General features: G+C 44.0%; 1 protein-coding gene and 1 long non-coding RNA gene across 3 annotated transcripts in view; both read left to right on the top strand.

Annotated features, from left to right (window-relative positions):
• The first annotated feature begins 1,683 nt into the window (after positions 1-1,683).
• LOC122463576 lies at positions 1,684-14,007 on the top strand. 2 transcript variants are annotated; one of them, XR_006287057.1, is made up of 3 exons: positions 1,684-2,011; positions 8,840-9,064; positions 10,912-14,007. It is a non-coding gene; the product is annotated as an uncharacterized LOC122463576 (long non-coding RNA). The 2 variants fall into 2 exon arrangements; XR_006287056.1 differs by having other exon boundaries at positions 1,684-1,917; positions 8,837-9,064.
• Positions 14,008-16,156: 2,149 nt separating this feature from the next.
• The window catches only part of BARX2 (BARX homeobox 2), a 51,016-nt gene continuing 44,289 nt past the window's right edge, over positions 16,157-22,883 (top strand). Inside the window, exon 1 of the mRNA XM_007068592.4 lies at positions 16,157-16,706. Within this exon, the coding sequence (XP_007068654.1) occupies positions 16,520-16,706 (187 nt within the window). The 5' untranslated portion in view covers positions 16,157-16,519. The remainder of the gene's footprint in view (positions 16,707-22,883) is intronic.

Consider the following 22,883-nt stretch of genomic DNA (forward strand, 5'->3'; position numbering starts at 1 on the left):
GTGCCACAGGTCCTCCTTTTCTTTTTTTAAAAAATCAGAGTTGCAGGTTGGAAGTTCTGCCAGCAGATAGAGCTGTGGTTCCATCCTCCAGAGACAGTGAGTACAGCTGGTGAGAGATGCACTAAGAGAACTATTGAAGGCTTCTAGCAGGCTAATTCCTCCCCCTTTCTCCTGAGGCAGCCGCTTTGAAGGATCCCTGCTTTGTTGTGCCAAACCCAAAGAAATAATGAAATTGACTTTAAAAATATGAGCTTTTAAAAAGTAACTTTTGGGTTCTTTTTGTCTCCTGGTGTTGTAGCCTTCACGTTTTCAAACTTTTCTCTGCAGTCATGAGGGCTAGAAACTTACTTAAAATATGAAATCTGAGACACTCATGTAATCACCTGATTCCAGAAGGTGGGGCTTTAAGATAAGCATGAAAATATCAGGAGACTTGTGATGAAATCGCAAGAGTTGGCAACATGGCTGAACTCAAATGCATATTTAGCCACTTGTGCTGAGGAAGAAATTACTGGATGAGGTTCTCTGGCCTGTGTTGAGCAGGAAGTCAGATTAGATGATCACAATGATCCCTTCTGGCCTTAACATCTAGGAATCTATTCATCTAATCCTGGGTGTGTGTGTTGACAGTGGGGAAGCAGATAATGATTCTTAAATGCACCAGTGGAGTCAGAAGGAATGAGCCTAACTCACTTCCAAGCCTCAATCAATGGACATTGGGAGTAACCCCATTCAAGCCACTGGAGTTACACTGGTGTGTGTGTATGAGGAATCAAGTCCCGTGTTAATTTCCCTTCCACTTTTGTCTTTGTTAAATGTAGCAGCCATTGGGCCAGCTTTGGATTTCATTTCCACCCGGGCCACCCTGGAGTGAGCCCAACAATTTCAAGGAATTTACTCCAGATTTACATACACAGAATCTAGGCCATTGATGTCTCTGCCTGCCTTGCTTGTACTACAGATACCAATGTTTCTGTTATTGTTATTTATTTATTGTATTGTGCTAAGCCCTAGGAGCCTCCATATGGACCAGCACCTCAGTGTTCTAGGTTCTGTGTTAACACAGAACAAAAAAAATGGTCTCTGCTCCAAAGAGCTTCCCCTTGTTCTGTAACCAGAGATGTTTGGGAATAAGGTGCTTTACTTTCTTTGCTGCTTGGAGACCTCTATTGCCACAGAGCAGAATATTGGCACAGAGGGGACAGCCTGTTCAGGAAGGACAGGCAGGATAAAAAGGGAGGCGGTGCTGCATTATACATCAAGACTATATACACTTGTTCTGAGGAACAGAAGAGGTGGGAGGAAGAGCGGTGTCTGGATGCCACAGTTTTGGAAAGATATGGAGAAATTGGAGGGAGTCCAGAGAAGAGCAACAGAAATGACAAAAGGTTTAGAAAACCTGACCTATGCGGAAAGGTTAAAAAAATGGGGCATGTTTAGTCTTGAGAACAGAAGACTGAGGGGGGACCTGGTAACAGTGTTCAAATACGTCAAGGGCTGTTACAAAGAGAACGGTGATCCACTGTTCTCCATGCCACTGAAGCAAGGACAAGAAGTAATGGGCTTAATCTGCAGCAAAGGAGATTTAGGTTAGATATTAGGAAAAACTTTCTAACTCTAAGGGTAGTTAAGTTCTGCAATAGGCTTCCAAGGGAGGTTGTGGAATTGCCATCATTGGAGGTCTGTAGCGGGGTGGTCACCCCACTCCAGCCCTGAAGGGGTTAAAAGCAGCCCTGGAGAGGGCTGCAGCAGGGAAAGGGATAAAGAACACCTGGGGGAAGCTGACTATGTAACTGACCACAGGTGTGGCTGGCTTAATCAAAGCCCACTTGGCCCTTATAAGAGAGCTGTGGGCCAGAAGCTAGAGGAGTCTCACTCTAGCTCTGGAGTGGGAAGGGCTAGCTGCTTGAGAGCAAGGTACTTGAAGTAGAGCAGTGCTGGGGAAGGGCAAAGGGAGCTCTAGCCTGGTAAACCTCTGAGGCTGCAGGCCTTGTGCAAGGCTGATGAAAATGTACTGGGGCTGCAGAGGGGCAGCTGGGGATACGCAAAGGCAGCAGGTCCTAACCTCTTGCCAATGATGAGTGACCATTACAGACTGCAGTCTGCCCCAGTGAGCAGCAGCTAGATAATGATGACTGGCTGTAGCCACTGAGGCAAGGTGAGGATAGAGGGTTGGGGGGGGTTCCCTTGGGTGGGGAGACCCAGATTTGTGGGTTACTGCAGTGGGTAGAACCCAGAGACAAAGGGGCACTGCCAGGGGGCAGCACCCCAAGGTAAAGAAGCCCTGGGGTCTGGGAGGAACATGGGAGGCCAGCGGCAGGTGAGATGCTGGCCTGCAGAGGGCTTTCCATATGCTGGAAAGAACTAATTCCCAGATGACCAGCAGGAGGTGCCGCACCGGTGAGTTGTCGCCTTGCTACAAGGTTTTTAAAAACTGAATTGGACAAACACCTTTCAGGGATAGCCTAGATTTATTAGGCCCTGACTCAGTGCAGGGGGGCTGGACTTCATGACTTCTTGAGGTCCCTTCCAGCCTGACGCTGCTTTGATTCTATGATTTCAGAGTCAATTGTTTTTAATAATTATTTCAAGTAGCAGTAGTAATACCAATAATTATTTACAGTTATGACCAAAAGCCCCATTCAAGATTGGGGCCTTGTGGTCCTAGGGACTATACGAACACCGATAGAGACTGTCCCCAAGGGCAAAATTCTCCTCCCTGAGCTCCAGAGCAGATCTCTGCTTCATCTTCTCCCATTGTCCATGAAGCAGAATCACTGTGAGGCTTTGGACAAGTCACAGTGGGTCAAATTTTTCAGTCTTTCCTTACTTAAGCAAATATCCCAGTGAGGGCCATAGAGGAGGAATTTGCAATGACTGAGAAGTCATTGCCAGATGGAGCCCTCAGCTTGGCTGGACCAAACTGCCATTATTAGTACATAAGAATCCCTACAATCCCAAAATTTCTGGCTAAGCTAGAGCATCGCCTTTAGATACGCCTGAGGGACTGTGTGGAGAACTGGGTTTGAGGAGGCTTTGAAGGAGGAAATGGAGGTAGCCTGTCACATAAGATCGGGGCTGGGGTGTGTGTCCAGGCACAGAGGGCAGCATGGGAGTAAGTTTGCAGGCGCTTGTGGGAGAAGGGAAGCAGAACTGGCAGAGCACAGGGCCTGAGTTGGGGGAAGGGATGAGAAACAGGGTGTGGGCCAGGGGCGAAGCTGTGCAGAGCCACACAGCTGAGAGTGAGGAATTTGAAATGTGGGTGCAAACGGTCCTTGCAAACTTTGTGCAGGCAAAAGAAGTAATTGCACAAGGAAACTGGGAACTCATAGAAATTCTCTAATATTTGTATAGTGTTTGGGGATCCACGGAGCAAACATGCTAGGGACAAGCACAGCAATACATATAATGAATCATATTTGTATTTTGGCAATTGGCAGCACCTAGGGCTGAGCTGAGATTGGTGCTGAGTTTCTGGCTCTTTTCTGCAGGAACAGGGTTTCTTCTACTTCCTCTCTATCCTTTCTCTCCACCCACACAACCTCAAAGCTGTGGCCACCAGAGAGGCATCAGCCAATATTGGGGTACCATGGTGCTGAGTGCAATGGATACAGATAGTCAGAGACAATTTCTGCCCCCATGTGATCTAAACAGACAAAGGGATGCAGGGGAAACAAATGCACGGAGACATGAAGACTTGCCCGGGGTCAAAAAGTAAGCCCACTGCAGAGCCAGGGTCCCTGCATCCCAGCCCAATTCTATGCCACATTTCTTCTCAAAGACCACGCCTGACTATTTAGTACCAATTCTCACAGGCCTGTTCAAAGCAGTGACTTGGCTTTGTTCTTTCTCTGTCTGTGTCCTCCTCTCTTCTTCCCCGCTTTTCCTTTCGCTCTTAATCCATAACACAAAGGTTTTGCCCCTTGGTTTGCTGGTGTGAGGCAGGAGGGATCAAAGCAGTGGAGAGACTCATCACCTTAAATGTAATGGAAATATCTGCTAATGAATGAGCCCTCGTTATACCCGTTACAAGGAAATGCTTAATTGACAGCGGCCACCGGATAACAGGGTTTAATTAATAAATCTGGGTGGCGTCTCCTAAACCACAGGAAGGGATTACAGGGGTTAATGTGTCTGTCTGATGGACTTTTATGGAAGAGTTTTTGCTGCTTGTCTTTAACCTGCTGGTCTCCCATCCAACATTTGTGAAGGGGAGAGTCAATTGGTTAGAAAAACACAGCGGACCTGTCTGAATGTTTGAACTGGGGTTGGATGGCATCTGGGGATGGGGGATTGGACCAAGGGGATATTTGTTTCCCTGACGTGCCATCTAGCAACTAGGTTTCTATGGTGCTGGCTGTTCTAACCACTCGCGCATCACCATGTGTTCCACAAACAGTCTTCTCTTGAACTTAACATTTTAATTATGGGCTCGTTAACTTCTCGGCATTGCTCCTAGCATCGGCCACACCAATGCTAGTGATGCTTTTGCTTTGGGAGCAATTCATTAATAAACATGGGCCAGATCCTCAGCTGGTGTAAATTGACATAGACCCATTGACATCAGTGGAGCTAAGCTGATTTACACTAGCTGAGAATCAGGCTCTATTTAATTGTAAGCTGTTCTCTAGTATTTTTGGAGAGCCGGAGCAAGATTCACTGAGGACAGGTTTCCATTGCTCAGATTTGCAAGCTGCTTGGATGTTAGGTCCTTTCTTCTTCACACTGTCCCTTTCCCAGGGTTCTTGGTACAGTGTGAACAGCTAAGGAAAGCCCAAGGAGTGGTGACCCGAGTGTCTTTTTGAATGAGTATCTGATCACAGCCTCTTTTCTATATGCCCCAGAGGCAACTACACCAGAGACCTGATTCTCCACCACCTTACATTCTGGGGTATCATTTACACCTCTGCGAAGTGGGGCTATAAGCAAGCTCTTTGGGTCAGGACCATCTTTTTGCTTGGCGTTCGTGCAGCTCCTAGCACAATGATGTCCTGGTTCATGCTTGGGGCTCCTAGGTGCTGCCGCGATACAAAGAAATAATAATCATACTGAACCTGAAAGAGAGCATTTCCCACCCACTTTGCAGATAATGGAGCCAATGGTTTTCAGGTTCTCGGGGTCCCTTTTAAAGAGGAACAGAAGGCAGCCCCAGCACTTGTGCTTCTAATACAAGCAGGTTTCATATGCACAGGTGTATCAGTATAAGGACCAAACCCTCAGCTAGTATAAATTGGCACGGCTCCACTGGAACCAACCCGATTTATATCAGCTGAGGATCTGGCCCATTTGTGTGTTTTTTTTTTTTTTTTGTTTTTTTTTCACACTGAAACAAAATGACAGCCAGGCTTTCAGCATGAAAATGAAAACACTAATCCAGTTTTAAGGAGTGCCTCTCTTCAAACAATCTCCCCTGTGACCACAAGAGAAACATTCGTACGTACAAACAGGAATATCATGCGGCAATGTGGCTTTACCAGTTCTGCTGAAAACAATTAGGCATATGAAACCCCACAGTCACCTCCTTGCCTTTCCCGAACAGCAGTCTCTGGTTTACCACCAGAGCTTTAAAAATCCATACCCTGGCTATTTTGTGCTTTTTGGTTTGATCTGAAAACCGTTTAGCCTGGTTGTTGTGTGTAAATTAGGGTGACCAGATGTCCCAGTATTTGCGGGTTTGCCTTATATATGCAACTATTATTCCCCCCCCCAACATCCAGGGGGGAAAAAAGTGTCCTGATTTTTCACACTTCCTATCTTGTCACCCTAGTGTAAATCTCTGTTAAAATTTAGACATGGACAAATTCTGCCCCTGACATAAATCCAGAGCAAGCCCACAGAAGCAGGGCTTTGGAGCAGAGCCCGGAGCTGGAGCGCAGAGCAGCTCTGGAGCAGTGGAGCTGCAGGTTGTCATCTGGATCTGGAGCGGAGCCGGAGCACAGCTCCAAAGCCCTGCACAGAAGTCCATGGAGCTAATCTGGCATTTATACTGGTTCTGCTAACAGCAGAATTTAGCCAAACAAATCTAGTTGGCTCTAATGCTTCTCAAACTTCAGTCTGTTATGGGCCATAGGCCAGATCCTCAGGTGACCTAAACTGATGTAGTTCCGTTGAAACCAATTTACACCAGCTGAAGATTTGGTCCCAGATCCTAATCCTGAGCTTCTTGAAGTCCATGGGAGTTTTCCACTAACTTCAGTGGAAACAGCAGCTGACTGTGTCATCATTTACACCTGTCTGAAGTGGGTGGAAAACTCAGACTGCTGGTAGCTTGTTACACCACTTTGCAAATGATGACACAAGGTGCAAGGTAGAAAAGAATCTTGCCTCATAACTTAAACGTCCTAATTTATGTTACCCATATTCAAAATTGATGGTCCCTCATGGACCATCTTCCCACCCAACCCCAATCTTGCACCTTCCCTGTAGTAACTACACATTCGTAAAGTGTGTGTTCTGTCCTGCCCTAGTCCACATAGGGGATAAAAGCTTACTACTGCTGTCAACTAATAGTTCCTTCTTTGGCTGAAATGAGAACAGTCTGAGCTTTAAGGATGAAAGGTCTGGATTCAAACCCTGCTGATTGCCAGAGGGGCAGGGGGTTGAGGAAGTTGTTACACTTCTTATCAACACAATATTGAGCTGGAAATAAATTTGCTTTAGCATGATGAGTTTGCCTACTCTGTCGTTGCGCCCCCCCCCCGCCAACACCCTGTGTGGCTTCTGGGATGTTTCTTTCCGCTTTCCAGGTGCTGGCCTTTCCTTTCATTAGGACTGAATTGCTCTGATCTGACCTAGTCACTTTTCAATCTGCTTCTGTTCTCTTGTGCATTTGTGGCTACCTTCTGGTTTTGGTGCTGTGTGCAAATTTGATTGCCCCTGGATTTCTCCATGAGCAAAGAAAGACATGAAGCAGCTGGGCAACATAAAGAGAGGGACTGGCAGAGGTGGTGGTGGAGGTTTAAAGTCTATTAGGTCAAAAGAGCTGCTGGGAACCCTTTGAGATCCCTGCAATAGGCTATGACTAATAAAAGCGTCATTCCTTGGAGAGAAAGAGAGATTCTTCTGTATTTGACAGAAGTGACTCCTTGTACCATCTAGAAATGGCCCATAAACCTCACCTTGAGAACCCCCATCCCAAAGCTAGCGGAGAAGTATTGTATTTATCTACTGGCAGGGCAAAGAAGAGTGCCAAATAGCAAAGCAAACAGATGGAAGTGCCAGATTTTAGCCCTTGCAATGACAGGACCTTAAGTTCTTGCTCTTTCTGCCTTCCTTCCAGTACAGAATAGTATGTTGTCACTTTGCTCCACTTCTTTCCTAGATTGTAAGCTCTTTGGGGTAAGGACCATTTTTTTGTTCTGTGTTTGTACAGCGCCTCGCACAACGGGGTCCTAGTCCAATAGTGCGGCTCCTAGGTGCCACCGCTATACAAATAGTTATTAGTCATAATGGTTAATATCCTCAAATTACTTTACAGAGTTAAAAAAATAAAGTGGTGGGTTAAGCACAGACTGTAGGTATTACGGCTCTTGTATGGACTGTCAGCCTCTTGGGGACAGGAACTGTCCGAGCTCAATGGGGCCCAATCCCTGATCAGTGCCTCCATGGGTATAAGTAAGGAGTAGCAAGGGAGAATTCTGCTTCTCCTCCTCTGCTAAAAGTAGGATGGAGTTCCCGCTCCTATCCCTGCACACCCCCAGGCTCCTCTCCTCTTTGGCTGAAAGCGTCCCTTCCTGTTTCAATTTGCTTTAACCCCTGGGCACCACTGCTAGAAATACTAGCAAATCTAGGAATCGGTAGCAGAGAGGGAGAAGAACGGAAGAGGCTCAGGCAAAGGAGGAGAGGCATGTGCTCAGGTGGATTTGTACTTACTGGTAGACTAGGCAGGTATTGGGAGTTTTGGCTGTCAAGAGCTGCTCTCGTCCTAGTGACATGGGGACTGTGGGAAGGAAGGGGAGGCTGGGGCTACATAAGAGGATAGGAGAAAGAGATAAAGATGGAGCAGGTCCATGGAGGGTTTCAAAAGCAAAGAGTAACTGCTAATACCTGTTGCAGATAGGACCAGGTCCGATTTGTACCATTTGAGCTAACCCATGTTGGAAATACGTTGCTGGCTCCTATTGGCTGGAATCGGGGTTAATCCCCAGCCTAGGCATGCCTGAGACCCATGGTGGCAATAGGAAAGGATGTTGCAATGGCCCAGGCATGAAGAGATGGAAGCCGAGATGAGGCTTTCACGAGAGGTGGTGCGGAGACAGCATAGCCATGTTCCAGTGGTGGCCATAGGCAGGTCTGCAGGCCCAGGAAAGGTGGACAAGAGGAAAAGTTCAGGGTCAAGGGTAATGCCAAGGTTATGGATAGTGGAGACCAATGGGAAATCAAGGAGACAGGGGAGTTATGTTTGAGGATGCTCCTTAAGCACATGGGGCTTGGAATTGCCTACCAGTTGTTTAGTGTAATACACCACCCCTTAGCTCAATATAACACAGTGAAAGCTCCTGGGCTTAACCAATGGCACCAGGGTCTTAACAGCTACATGTATTTTAATGTCCTAATCATGTTCAGTGGCAATTGAGTTATGTCTGACCTCTCACTGATACTGAATGCTCTTTCTGTGGAGGCAGGGTTATCCCCACATGGTGCAGGACTAGACTTTTGATGTAAACCCTTTTCACTAAATGAAACCGGAATGAGCCATATCTACCAGAGTTGAAAAGCTTTCTAGATTCCTGCATTATGCCTTGGGTCCTAGTAAGCAATAGCATCCCATTTAAAGTTGGGAGCCATAGATGTTTCTCTCCCCTATCTGACCTTTCTCTTCCCTTCTCCTGACCAGCAGCCTGACCTCCCCTGGACCATGAGTCGCTACACCCAGCCCTTCGAAGGAGCTTCATGCCTCAAGGGAATGTCTACCACCCCTCCCGCACCCTGCTCCTTACCCTGCCCTACCTTGTCCCTCTAATATCCTGGGACCAACCCAGCTACAACACTGATATAAAATACACACAACCGGCTCCTTCATGTACAGCAGAACCTGGATTTCACCAAGCTTACAAATGATCAGGTATACAAAGCATTTTTCCCTGAACAGAAAAACAAAATCATGCAATGCAAGTGGTGCTGATGAAGAGCAAGCTGGTATCCCTTCGTATTCCACTGCCCTTGGTGCAATGGAAATTGCTTTGCAGTGGTTTGAAGGACAAGTAGTAAATGATGCAGTGCTCCGTACTACAGCTTACACTCCACCCTGCCTGTCATTCTGGGGTGTTTTGATTTTTCTGGCTGCAGAATGTTGTTGTTCAAAATCCAGCTGTTTTATTGGATTTTTTTTTTTCACTCTAGCGCTGCACAGAAGGCCCCTGAATCTGTCAAGTATATTACGCTCTCTGAGCCTCCTGAAATCTAGCCACAGCCAGAGTGAGAGTCAGTCTGATTTCAGATACATCATCCTTCTACACCTTCTCCCACTCCCAAACAAACTTTCCAGCTCATTTGAGTGATTACCCAGAGCAGAATGCAATGGCTCAGTGCTTGTGCTGCCCCAGCTCCCATTGGCTTCATTAGAAGTGAATTCACAAGGTATTCAGGAATGGGCCTGAAGGCCGCAGCATGGAAGTATATCATTAGACAGGCCTGAGATAATGACCGCTACTTAAAGGGAGTGGTTAGATAAACCGAGGCTTAAGCTATTTTCTTCACTTTTATTGCTGTGAGATTGGAGCTGGGGAGGACTCTGGGGTTCTGTTTCCTGGCCTGCCAGTGACTTTGGCCAAGTCACTTAGCCTTTCTGTGATTCAGGTTAATCATCTAGAACTTGTGGATAATAATACTTACTTACCTGACAGTGGTGAAGAGATGCTTAATTACGTGCTGTTCCCAAAGGCCATTAATATCTTTCTGTTTAAAGCACTAATATTTCAAAGTATTTATTATTATTATTAGAGCTCATGGCACATTTCTTTATAGATGTGTCGCTGGCTTCTACTGGGTGATATGACGGGAAGAAAACCTTCAGAAGGAGAACCTGATTCTAATCTCTCAATCATTTAATTCCACTCTGCATTTCCACTGGTGTAACATCAGAATCAGGCCCTGAATGTGTCAACTGGATGGGATCACCCTAGCAGCACTATGCTCTTACATAGAGTGCTTCATGTGCAGAGCTCAAGGCACTTCACAAGGGAAGTTCAAAGCACTGGCCACTTTCCACACATGGAGAAACTGAGGCACAGACAGGGGAAATGACTTGCCCAGTGTCACACGCAGACCCCAGGCCTCCTGGCTCCTAGTGCAGTGCTTGGGGCCCCTGGACTATGCTGCCTCCAAGTAGGGATGTGTAAACGGCACAATCTTGTTCTTTCTGCAATAGGCTTGGGGTCATGAGCCCACAATGAATCTCCAATTTAACTGATCTATTTTTATAACAGGACAATTTTGGGCCAACTGTAATGTGATCAATTCTGCATGGTTTAGTTCTTTTCCAGGTAGCACATAGTCCATTCCAGTAGGAACACGGACACGCTAACTTAACAGCTTCCCTTGCTTTAGGGCCCGCTCCCATTGAAATCAAAGGGAGTTTTGCCTTTGGCTTCAGCAGTGGCCAGACTGGACCCCTTGGAGTGCAAGCGCTCTCCTAGACTGCATTATTTTGTACTCCACAAGCTCAGCAGTAGGTGTGCCCTGCCATTATATAGGACACCAAGGAACACACCAAACCGGATAGAATAAATCTGTACCAGGCGTGTGGCAGGATCACTGGCAGAATTTGAGATGTTTAGAGATGTTTATGGGGTGGTGCAGATTTTTTTAATGGGTGTTGTATAGACACCATGTACACCTGAGTATATGCCAAGAAATGTAGGCCTCCTTTTTGCAGGTAAACAATTGTGTGTGTTTTGTTTTTTCTTGCAGCTGCTATGAGTCCAGAATCAGGACGCATAAACCAGGCCTGGGGAAGTGGGAATGTACAGGAAGAAAAGTGTACCAGCCTAGACATCCAAACATAGAAATAGGACTTGACATGCAGAATAGCTACAACTGGCACTTCGCACCAGTCTTAGGACAGCGAGGAAAGCAGAAATTGTGAAGAACGTCATGTAAGGCAAATCCTTCTCCTGATCTCTCTGGGCACAGTGTGAGGTGGAGTGAGTGAAGCCAACAGATGTGCTAAATCCACAGCCAGGGGCTAGTGCAGCAATTTCCAGTGGTTTGCCTGCCCAGCCGTTTGCCCCACCAATCATATATTGGAGAAGGAGGAAGAAGGTTCTCTCTCTTCTCTTTACCCCTCATCCAGGTTTTAATGAAAAGACTGAAAATAGAGCATCCCTGAAATCATAATCCTGCAAAATGATGTGTCTGTCACTTTCCCCCACAAAAGGAGTTGAACTGGAAACAGAGGGAAAGAAATTCAGAGACTTAAAAAATAGCAGCACGGGATCTTCTGGAGATGCCCTTGGAACAGCAAAGAGTGCAGGGCAAGAAGTGATGTGTTTTAAGGCTCAGAATCAGGGGTAGTCAATGGGTAGACCTGGGGCCAAATACAGACTACCAGATGCTTTTGAATGGACCCCCAAATCTTTTTATTTACTTTTTTTTTAATTTATTATTTTCTCTGGAATCTGGACCTTGACTGGACCTTGCCCAAGAAATCTGGACTTTGCCAAAAATAATTGGCTACCCCTGGCTCAGGTGCTTTTGAGGTGAACCAGACAGGTGGCAAAATGGTATTTGCCTTTCAGATTGTTCTCTCTCGGTGTGGATTTTGTGCTGGTGAAGGGAGCTGCTTTGACGGGTCCTTTGGGACTGAATTCCCCTCACAAGCCATGGCAGGGGCAGGGAGAAAGCAACCTTTCCCCTGTGCTGCTGCACCAGCGTTAGCAAATAGGGGAAGTCCTAGAGTAGACACGATGCAGCATCTAATCCTTCTCAGAGCGCCTGTGCACTGTCGAAAATGAACACTTCCAGCAGTGCCGGAGTTACTCAAGGTTCTCGGGGCCTGCACCTCCTGCAGTCATTCACAGCTGTGCAAAGCCAGTGCACTCTGACTAGATAGCATTTGTAAAATCCACCTGTAAAATGGGGCTAAGAATTCTGACTGACTTTGCCAACTGCTGTGAGATCTACTGATAAGTGCTATCTAAGAGCTTGGTATTATTATTTGATGCCTGCTCTGCACAGATGTAAATGAAGGCACAGGGCAACAGTGAGTCAGGCCATCGGTGTTGTCCAAAAAGTCCTACAACTGGATTGAGGTCAAACAACAAGCTGGCACTGGAGCTGGAGACAGAACCCATGTCTGCTGCAGCCCGCAGTACAAGGCCGCTCGTCCTCTCTCCATTCAAAGTGTCTTTCTGGGGGTGGGTGACTGTTGTTTGCACAATTTGTTTGTGTTCCCCTGTCACAGGGATGAGTTCTCTTGTCTTCATGAAAGACCCTAAGCAGATGGACTTGCTTAACTTCTTGCCAATTTCTTCCCTGATTCTGTCCTTGCACAAACAAAATTCCCATTGGAGACGAGGGGCTGCAGGATCAATCCCCTGGATTTTTATACACCTACACTCTTCTCCCCCCCGTCCCCCCCCCCCCCCAGTCCTTTCTCCCCGCAGTAAAAGGGCACGTGCAGAAGTCCCAACCAGTTACTGTTATACCTATATATAGAGTACAGGTATACTCTATATATAGAGTACAGGTATCCATCCTGCCCCCCCACTCAAATTACAGCCAATTCCCTCCCCTCTCTCTCACACACACACACACACACACACACCATGGCATGCATTTCACCTTCCTTCTCCTCCCCCTCCCCCCCATTTCTTGGGAGTGAAGCAATAATAGGGGAGAAGGAGTTACCAGACAGGCAGCCCTGTTTCAGGAGACGCTTGGTGGCTCCAACAGCTGTGCGGGGTTTGAGTCTCTTTGGCAGATGTTTGCTTTTCCAGCCACTTCATTAATGTTGGAAACAAAACCCCTGATTATTCCTGACCAAAGCACTCCTTTTATGATTGACAGCCAGCGTGTGTTTCATTCCACATAACCCATCTTATTGCTCTAGCCTTTTTTCTTTTTTTTTTTTCTTTTTTTTTTTTTTTTTTTAAATTCTCATTATTAACAAAGTTCGTTTGGACACTTCAGAGAACTGATCCCATCTGCCAATTCAGCTCGCCCTGGGATCTAGCAGGGGAGTTTGCGGCTCCTGGAGTGGCTGATAAGAACCTGCTGAAGACCGAAGTGTCAGCGCCAGATCTACCAGGAACCAGACTTTCAGATGCAGGAGTGAAATAAACCGGACAATAAAGGACCCAAGTCCTTGAATCAGCTGGGTATAAAGAGGGACAGCTCCACTGAAATAGATTTCTGCTTTGCAGATTGCCAATTTCATGAAAGGCTGTTTCACACCCAGCATCTGTCCTGCACCCTAAAATTAGCAGATGTCATAGATTTCTCTGCTGTGTCTTGTCAGCTTCCCTTAAAGCTATTTCACTCCAGCAATGCACTCTGAAATGCAAGGGGAAATTGCCCGTCTCCAGCTACCAACAACAAACCCAGAACGCACAGCAAACGCAAGGAAGTATCATGACCCCATTTCCTTTCATATATTGTGGGGTTTTCCCGTTTCAGGAGTCAAACCCTGACTTCTTTAGGACTCTATTTATTTACTTATGATCAGCAAACGTTCGCTATTTGTTATGACCCTTTGAGTCATCGTGAGCTATTTTATTTCCATGATTCGTGTTATCTGTTTGTTTGTTTTTCGATTTACAAACTGAGTATTGCTATTATTACTATAAATTAATCTGATCTCTCGAGGTTTGGGGGGTGGTTTAGCAATTTAAACAACAGTTCTTCAATTTAAAAATAAAAACAATTTTTTTGAACTCATCCCTTCCCCTTTTAGTGAAATTCCTGTTGACTGGAATCACCTTTAATTTCCCAGCAGCAAAAAAAATAAACTAAGTATGTTCCAAGCAAAGTAAATAAAATACTATTTATTTTAAACATGGATGCGTTCCTAATCACTTTTAATGAACAAGAGTAATGGTAGGTTTCAGAGTAGCAGCCGTGTTAGTCTGTATTCGCAAAAAGAAAAGGAGGACTTGTGGCACCTTAGAGACTAACCCATTTATTTGAGCATAAGCTTCCGTGAGCTACAGCTCACTTCATCGGATGCATTCAGTGGAAAATACAGTGAGGAGATTTATATACACACCCATTTTTTCATGTTCTGTGTGTATATAAATCTCCTCACTGTATTTTCCACTGAATGCAGCCGATGAAGTGAGCTGTTGCTCACGAAAGCTTACGCTCAAATAAATTGGTCAGTCTCTAAGGTGCCACAACTCCTCCTTTTCTTTTTAAGATTAATGGTGTTCTCTCTTTCTGATTTATAAAAATTGCTGATTGGGGTTTTTTAAAACAAGTATCCTTCCATACATTTAAAAAATTGCTCTATCGTTGAAGAAAACATCAAAATTAGGTCGTCTGTTTCCCTGAGCTTGCTCTTCCCATTTCTGCCAGTGTTCAGAAAGGATATGCATGTTATTTTTATGGTTCTCAAAACAGACAGTAAAACCAAACTATTTGCAATGGAAAAAGAAATACTGATCAAACGGAAGACAGTCTGAATAGGATTCCAATATATGTTTTTTAACTGGAACCACAGCAAACAAAAAATTACCAAAACAAACTCCATGCTAAAGACACTGACCAGATTGTTTTTTCTCTTTCAAACACAGTACTTTCCATACAAACAAACACGAAATCGATAATTTCTCAACTTTCTAAAAATTAAAATATATGGTTTGTTCCCTTAGAGGTCAACGTTACTTTGAAAATAAAAAAGGGAGCAATACGGTTTTAGGGAATATATTAATGTATTTTCTTACATCTAATAATAAATCTATACTTAGAAAAATTCACTATATAGCTACTTTCTTAATTAATTTAACAGTGGTTTGCATCATAGAGTCGATACACGCAATTTAGTTAATGAGGGACAGACCAGAATCAACCAACAATTGATGTCAAAAGTAATTCAAACAATTCTTGTGCTGAAAAATTCCTGTTCAAAACGAGGCGTGGGATCATTTCTCAAAGCAATACAAATCCCTGTCTCAAGAATGATTCTCCCTGCACATCGGGAAGAATCGACACAGTGTGAACATAAACCAGAGAAATGAAAATCAGAGCTAAGTCCCCAGGAAAGGTTTGGCTTCTGCAAAGCGCAGGAAAATTGCACGAAAGCCCAGAGGGATTTGAAATTAAACAACAAAGAAACATTTTTAAACGAAATTGACACATGATTGCTTAAAAGGAGACGAGAAAATGAGCAGCACTTAAGAAGAACAATTATGGAACATTAAAAAATAACAATTTCTGCAAAACACTTGCAAGCAAGGAAAGTGACGCTATTTGCCAAGACTCTCTTTCCATTTTAATTTTTATACTCCGGAGCGAGGTGTACTACTCGGTAGGGGGGAAACCTGCATTTCCAAAGATCACAAAGCTCTCCAATAAACAGCGGAGAGAAAATGGCCAGGCAGAAACTCATCTGAAAACAACCCAGTAGCGACTAATGCTGCACTGGTGAAGAAAGTGTTTTTACAATACGGAACATCTCTAGTTTTCTCTGCGTAATACTCCAAGCCCTTGGCCGCAAAAACAGCAAGTTCCTTAATGGTTTAGCCATTTTTAAAGCCCTATTAGTTTCAGACCACTTAAATACTTTCTATTTTTTCTCCCTTTACACGAACTGTGGGTAAAGAAATACTCATCTGTGGGTTGGCGTGTGCACAGATATAAACCCACAAGTACATCCCCCCCCAAACGAGTATTTCTTAGACAGTTCGTGCAAAGGCAGAGAAGTGGGTAGTTAATTGTTCTGAAGCGAAGGAAGCTTCCCCCTCTCTCTCTGCAACACATTTCAGAGCGCTGGTGTGTATTTGTTCTCGGTATACAATTGTTCCAAAGTGCTTAATAACTTCCTGATGGACCACATTGCTACTTGAATTTTCAAGCCTCAAACTAATTGGAGGGAGGAGGGGTGGTGGTGGTGGTGCTGGGGGGAAGTCACCCTGGAACCTTTCCAGCATGAGAAGGCAAAGCCGAATTAAAAACACACCCCGGTCGCTTAAAATAGAGCGAGCGCGCCCGTGCGCCCGGGATCCTCCCAGCCGCGAGCTGGAGGAAGCATGGAGCGCAGGGGATGAGCGCAGGAGAAGCCGGAGGCTGCCCTGATTGACAGCTGAAGTGTCCTAAAAAGGGCTCGGCGAGATGCTTATCGGGAGGTTTATATAGCAGCCGAGCGAGCGCACGCTGGAGAGCGCTCCCTCGCCCCTGCAAAGCCAGGCGAGCCGCAGAGACCGCGCCTGGGGTGCGGGCCCCCCTTTGGCAGCCCTGCTCCGCTCCCCGGGACCCTCTCCACTCCCCGGAGAGAGAGAGAGAGAGAGGGATCCTTCCCCCGGCGTCCTAAAGCCTGGGCCGCTCTTCGGGGAAGGAGGCTGAGCCCGCGGCGGCTTCCACCATGCACTGCCATGGCGAGCTCAGGCTCGCGTCCCCCGGGCAGCTCAAGGCAGCCAGGAGGCGCTACAAGACTTTCATGATCGATGAGATCCTATCCAAGGAGACCTGCGATTACTTTGAGAAACTTTCCCTTTACTCTGTCTGCCCTTCCCTCATCGTCAGACCCAAACCTCTGCACTCCTGTACTGGTAAGAGCTTGAATTTTCTCATCTCTTCCCCGTGCCCTTCCCCTTCTGCATCTACCTCCCAGGAAGGCTGGATCTGGGGGGTGTGTGTGTGTGTGTGTCTGACCCTGGCACCAAGCTCCCTGGGATTTTGCAGCACCCAGCCACCACAAGGGAAGGGATTTTTGTCTCTGCAAGAACCCTGGGCACTAGGGTTTCGCCTGGGATTGGCACAAGCAAGTGTGTGGTGAGGAGCTGAGAGGGCACAGAAAAAATTTGCAAGCAAAGCCCTTTTTGTGTGTGTGGTGGTGGGGCAATAAAGTAGCTCTATTTCCCAGTGTGGACTCTGCGTGCACAATGACATATTTGTAGCAGAGAAGCTAAGGGAAACCCTTTCCCCTAAACTCTCCTCTCTGGCCAAAACGTTCACAAACTCCTCAGCCAGTCCATGCATCTTTCCTCTACGCTCTGTATTTTTCTGTGGTTTGCTCAATATCCAGTGACACCCTATTTACTTCCCTCTGCAACAGACCCAGCTTCAGCTCTCTCTGGAACATCCACAAATAAATGGTGGTGGTGGGGAATCCAGAACATATATATCCCCTACGAGATGGATTAAAGCCCTGATCAAGACTCATAAAGTCACTTATAAAATTGTCAGTGACATCAGTGGGAACACGAATAAATAATAATTAATAATAATAATAATAATTAATAGCCCTAGTAATAATAGTTCCACTGTTGTTCAATGGCCTGATCTTGCATTATTTGGATACCCAGATCTCCCATTAGCTTTGGAATAAGTTAGGACGTACCAAATGGGAAAATGGAAAACGTTCTGTTCATGTTACAAACACAGGGCTGGATCCCATATACAGATTTGCACTAGTAGACCCCTGAACGGTTGTGGAGCCCACTCACTTCAACTGATGGATGCCTTCAGTGGAAGTGATTTACAGAATTAGAGCCATATGTGCTTTTGAAAACAAATTAGTCTGATGCAGTTTGTTAGGCGTGCACCCAAAATAAATGCCACTCTTCTGATACATTATAGGCAGAGAAGTTTTCTCCTCGCTAAGACACTGTGAAGTTTGCAAGACCGCTAAGCAGTTAGATGGCTCAGCAGACTTTTATTCTCCCCAAAACTCTGTGTCCTCCCCACACACTTTTAGTAGAAACATTTATAATTTTGGAGAATCTAATGATAAAAATGATAATTTAAAAAAAAATCAAAGTTATTTCAAAAAATGTTTCTAAAGGATCAATTCCTGGTGATGCGGATGTGAAAAATACATGGAATGTTCTGAACCTGAAAATACAAGAAGTTTCTGCTGAAATCAGTGAGGAGTGCTGCTTACAGATTGATGCCCCACCGTTTGGCCCCTGATTCCTCTCTCAATTACCTGGGAGTAAATGAAGAGGAACCTCACTGGTGTGAATGAAATTATACTGGTGTAAAACTTGATTTAAGTGACATCCGTCTGACACACAGATTTTTAATTTTTTTAAAAATAGGAACTTATTTCGTTCATGCAAGGTCTACAGCTCCCCCTGCCTTGATACCCCAATTTGAAAATATTATTCATTAAATGTCAGGAAAGGTGCTGGAGACCAATACTGTAGAAAATGCCAGTTATACCTGCTTTTGGAGGGAGGGTGATTATAGTGCAGTTCCTATTCATAATAAATTTCCTCATATTGATTCCTGCTTGGTTTTTAACCAACCGATGACATACTTCTGGTGGAAGGGATAGTTATTAATCAAGATCCCACTGGCAAGGGATTTTTTGCAGCTAATCCTCTGCTACAGTTTAGCTAGTGAAACTCCGTCAATAGCAAAAGTGGAAAGAAAGTCCCCAATGGCTCCAATGCACAGCAGAGTGCAGGCTGCAAATCCTTATGGAGGGCCAATCCTGCCCATGTTGCAGTCAATGGCAAAACACCCGTTAACTCCAGTCATGCAGGAATTGGACCAGACAAACCTTCCACTCGGAGTAAAGATTTTTCTATTTTCACTGTAGGAAAATTCTATTTTACATAGAGGGGAAGTACCATAAAAGACAGTAGGTTACCAAAAATGCTCCAAGACTTTCAGAGGGGCAAGAACCCAATAATTTACAGGGCAGTAAAAACAGCTCAGCATTATAAAACAAATACTTAGCTGCTTATCTGGAGTAAGCGCTTCTGATTTAGTTTTGATGGATGAATAAACGGTCTTTAGCTGTTACGTTATCATCAAGCCCGTGGGAAGGTTGAGTGTATTTTTATGGGTGATTCCATGCCAGCTATGGAAAACATTGGTTTTGCAAGGCTGAGATAATAATTCATAGTCAAATGAACTGACTTAGCAGGTGATCATGGATGATGCTATCATGACACACATATTCTAATTATTTAAACCCTGTTACTTTCTGTGTTTAGTAGTTCATTGAATTTCCACTAGGGATTCTGCTAATAGCCCCAAATCCATCTGATTTATACCATGACTGGGTCGATTGAAGATTCTGGTTTCTACTGGAATATGCTTCATAAAGTTTCATTGGTTGAGACGCACTGGGAGGGATTTGCGGGTGGGATTAAAACCATAAGAGAAGAGGCTACAATAGTCCACACTTTCAACCTGTAAGCCACCGGTTGTGTGCGTGTCCTCTCAGGTGTAATTCGTGACAATAGCTACAGTTAAAAATTTAGGTCATGTGAATCCTTTTGTTATAAGAGAGAGGAAATTCTGTCATTGGCCAAGAAATGGAGTAAAACCCATAAATAAAATAAAGATGAAAGAAAAAAAAAACATAAAGCAAATCAAATAATCACCTACAGTCCACACCAAACATTTCAAAAGAAAAGGTCGCACTGTGGCATTTGCCCTACTGCTTGGCTGTCTTTTTACATTTTGATGCATTTACTCTCCAAGCTGGCTAAGGGAGATAGGCCAAAAAATTTGTTTGAGGTCCCCTCTCGGGTTGATGATATAAAATGTCTTATGTCTAAGCAGCACAGGTGTCCAACATCGCCCCTTTCTGATCGGAAGAGAGCTCTTAGAAGCACTGGAAACCAAAGGGAAAACATTTTTCTTTTGCCTACGGTCAAGAGTTAAATATTTAACATGTGCAGTAGAGTTAGCACAGAATGAGCTCACCCTGCAGAGTGTGCTAGAGAAGGAGAATGAAAGTTCTGAATCGTTTCAACGTATCCAAAAGGGGCAGACTGAAGTTCTGGTTGAGGGGGATGTTCACACCTCTGAACCTAAGCCTGTTGAAGTCAATCGAAAGACTCCTGTTGGGTTTGGATCATGCCCAGCGTAAAACTGGGAGGGGCAGGGGGGAATAACTTCACTATAAAAGAGACCCATTATGGTGTCCATACATTTTCTGCAGAAGTGTAAATGCCTGACATTTGTTGACAAAAAGCAAAGAGAAGGCCCCACAAGTATATAACTTAGCACAAAACAGTTAGCCAGATTCAACTATATGTGATGGTTAACATCCACCATAATCAGATGCCAAAAATTATATATTCCTAATAAAGAGGAATATTTTTCAGATGGTTGTTAATAGCTCTCTGATGCTAGCTTCTTGGACTTTGATATCTCGGACCGTAAGAATATCCCTGTTCATTCATTTAATGGCCTTTGCATATTATGTAGCAACTAACTAACTAACCTGACTTATTAATTGCTGTAGTTCTATTGTTTAAAATTTTCTATTTTGGGGGTTTTGTTATTGTATGATTTGAAGGTCAGAGAAGCCTTCAGACATCACTTCCAACTGAGTAGGAATCCATTATCAAAATGCATAATATTTATCTTAAGTAAACAAAAATATGCTCGAATGAGCCTGTATTAATTCTATCCTGTTTATTGGCTTTTTTTTTAATCTTGATTTCACTCATTAAACTTGACACCTGGTTAGCTCTTGGGGTGATGAAAACTGTAAGTGTTTGGAAATCAAAGATGTATCAGTTTCTAGGGCCAACCTGTAACTTCATCGTGTTTTCCTGGAATTGGTCCCTTCAAAATAAGTTGGATCCTTTGAAAAATAAAAGCCAGGGCACTGGATACTTAAAAGCAAAATGTTATCCCTGGAGTCCCTGATGTTAAATAGTAATAAAAACAAATAGTATTTGCTCTATGCAGCCTCTAATCTATTTACATTCACTGGGTTTGTTGAATATAAAAGAACCCCAAGAGCCTTGTGTCAGGGCTCCATTTCAGTTCATCAAAGCTGACATTGCAGGGCATTCATTGTGTTTGCCTACTCTATGTATTCCATCTTCCACAACATCTGTACTGTTGCTCATCAGAACTTGAGTAAGATTTTCGAAATGCCCTGATGACTTAGAAGCTTGGTCTACACACTGTTTTTGTATCAGGATAACTATTTCAGTTAGGGGTACGCTTTTATTTTATTTTTTTAATTGAAGTAGTTACACTGATGCAACCCATAGCGTGGACGCAGTTATATTGGTAACAAGGTGCCTTTCGCTGGTATAGTTTATTTGCCTGCCCATATGGGAATGCTATTCTAGTATAAGCACTTCTATAACTGCATCCACATTGATGGGAGTTGTACCATTTTAGCTACATCGGAATAGTAGAAGTGCTACAACTTTTGTGTATAGCTAAGGCCTTAAACTCCTAAATCTCCTTCGGCCCTTTTGAAAATGTTAATCCTCTCCTAGTTACCCTCCTAGATAGATACCAATGGAACAGCATGCTTCCAAAGGTGACTTTCCTAGCTTTATTCTGCTCCCACTGAAATGATACTTTCTGCTGATTTCAGTAGAAACATGACTCAGTTCTATATATATATATTTTTTACCTGAGACTTGAGAAATATGACTCTCTAATGTAAAACCTATTGGAAACTTGAATAGTTGTTTGACATCCTTCCCTGAGGGAGATGGGGAGAGGCCCAGGTTAAAGCTTTTTGGGCTACTGTTTTCTTTTCTCTCTCTTTTTGGTATGTGGATTAAACTATAGGGCATCTGTAAATGTTGGATCCTATGGGAAGTTGTGGGCTTATGCAGCAAATATTTGATATTCCTGAACTTCTGTCAGGCTTGTCAACTTTTAGGAAACCACACAGTGAATGTAGATTTCTTATGTCTTAACACAGCTCAGTTTTAAGACCAATGACTGCAGAGCAATATGAAATCCCATGTGGTCTGGGTTGAAAAAGCCTAGAAATGGACAAGCTAACGCCACTTTGAATTTGATCTGGGACACAATTGAAAATCAGGGTGGAAACCAATTGTGTTGGGCTAATGTTTAGCCAGACCTTTTCCTTTTAATTGACGGGATACTGTTACGGAGTTCCTGGGGGAGAGCAGGGAACTGTGGGAAAGGAAAGGGGAATGGATACAGCATGTGTATTAAAGTGTGGAGAAAAATGAGATCCCCTTCCATCCAAAGCCTATGATCTGAAACATAACAGCTGTATTAATCCAGTTAAATAAAACAAACGTAAAGTTATGGGTAATACCTTCTACCAGACTAATTTACACCTGAGTACACCAAAGCTCCTGTCAGTCATGCATCTTCAACTGGGATTGAATGACATCACAGGAGTATAACACAATTCTATCTGTTCAGAACTAAAAACCAGAGAGAGAGGCCAAAATCATCAATTTTGTTAATATAGCCCCACAACAGCAGCAGGTGCAGACTTCATCAGATTCTATCGAGTTCACCATCTATAAAAGGTTCTGCGAACAGGAACTGATACTGCTGTCGCTTTCTTCTTGTACAGTGATGCAAACAAGAAAACAAGTCTCTCTTTTTAAAAAACATTTTATCTGTCAGTTTCAGTTACAACGGCAAATAAAATCCTATTGATTGATGTAAAATAGTAAAGACAAAATTCAAAAGAAAACAGTAACCCTGGAAAAAATATGAATAATTATTTCTCAAGTATAAGTCTCCAGATCACTCTGGATCTTTTATTAAGATAATACTAAAAATAGTTCCTAAATATTCCTAATATTAGTAAGGCACTTGAAGAAATACTTTACAATGTAGGGAGACTGTATGATACATCCATGTTAATATACAGTGAGATATATCAGCATATCCAAACATTGTAATTTTTCTTGAGAAAATCATAAAGGCTAGACTTTGCCATAAGACTCTCCTCCGAACCATCCACGCACACATTGTTTTGCCTTTCAGTCATAACCTAACAAAAACTTGAGCTTTGTCAG

Source organism: Chelonia mydas, chromosome 22 (genome assembly GCF_015237465.2).
Source record: "Chelonia mydas isolate rCheMyd1 chromosome 22, rCheMyd1.pri.v2, whole genome shotgun sequence".
NCBI lineage: Eukaryota > Metazoa > Chordata > Testudines > Cheloniidae > Chelonia > Chelonia mydas.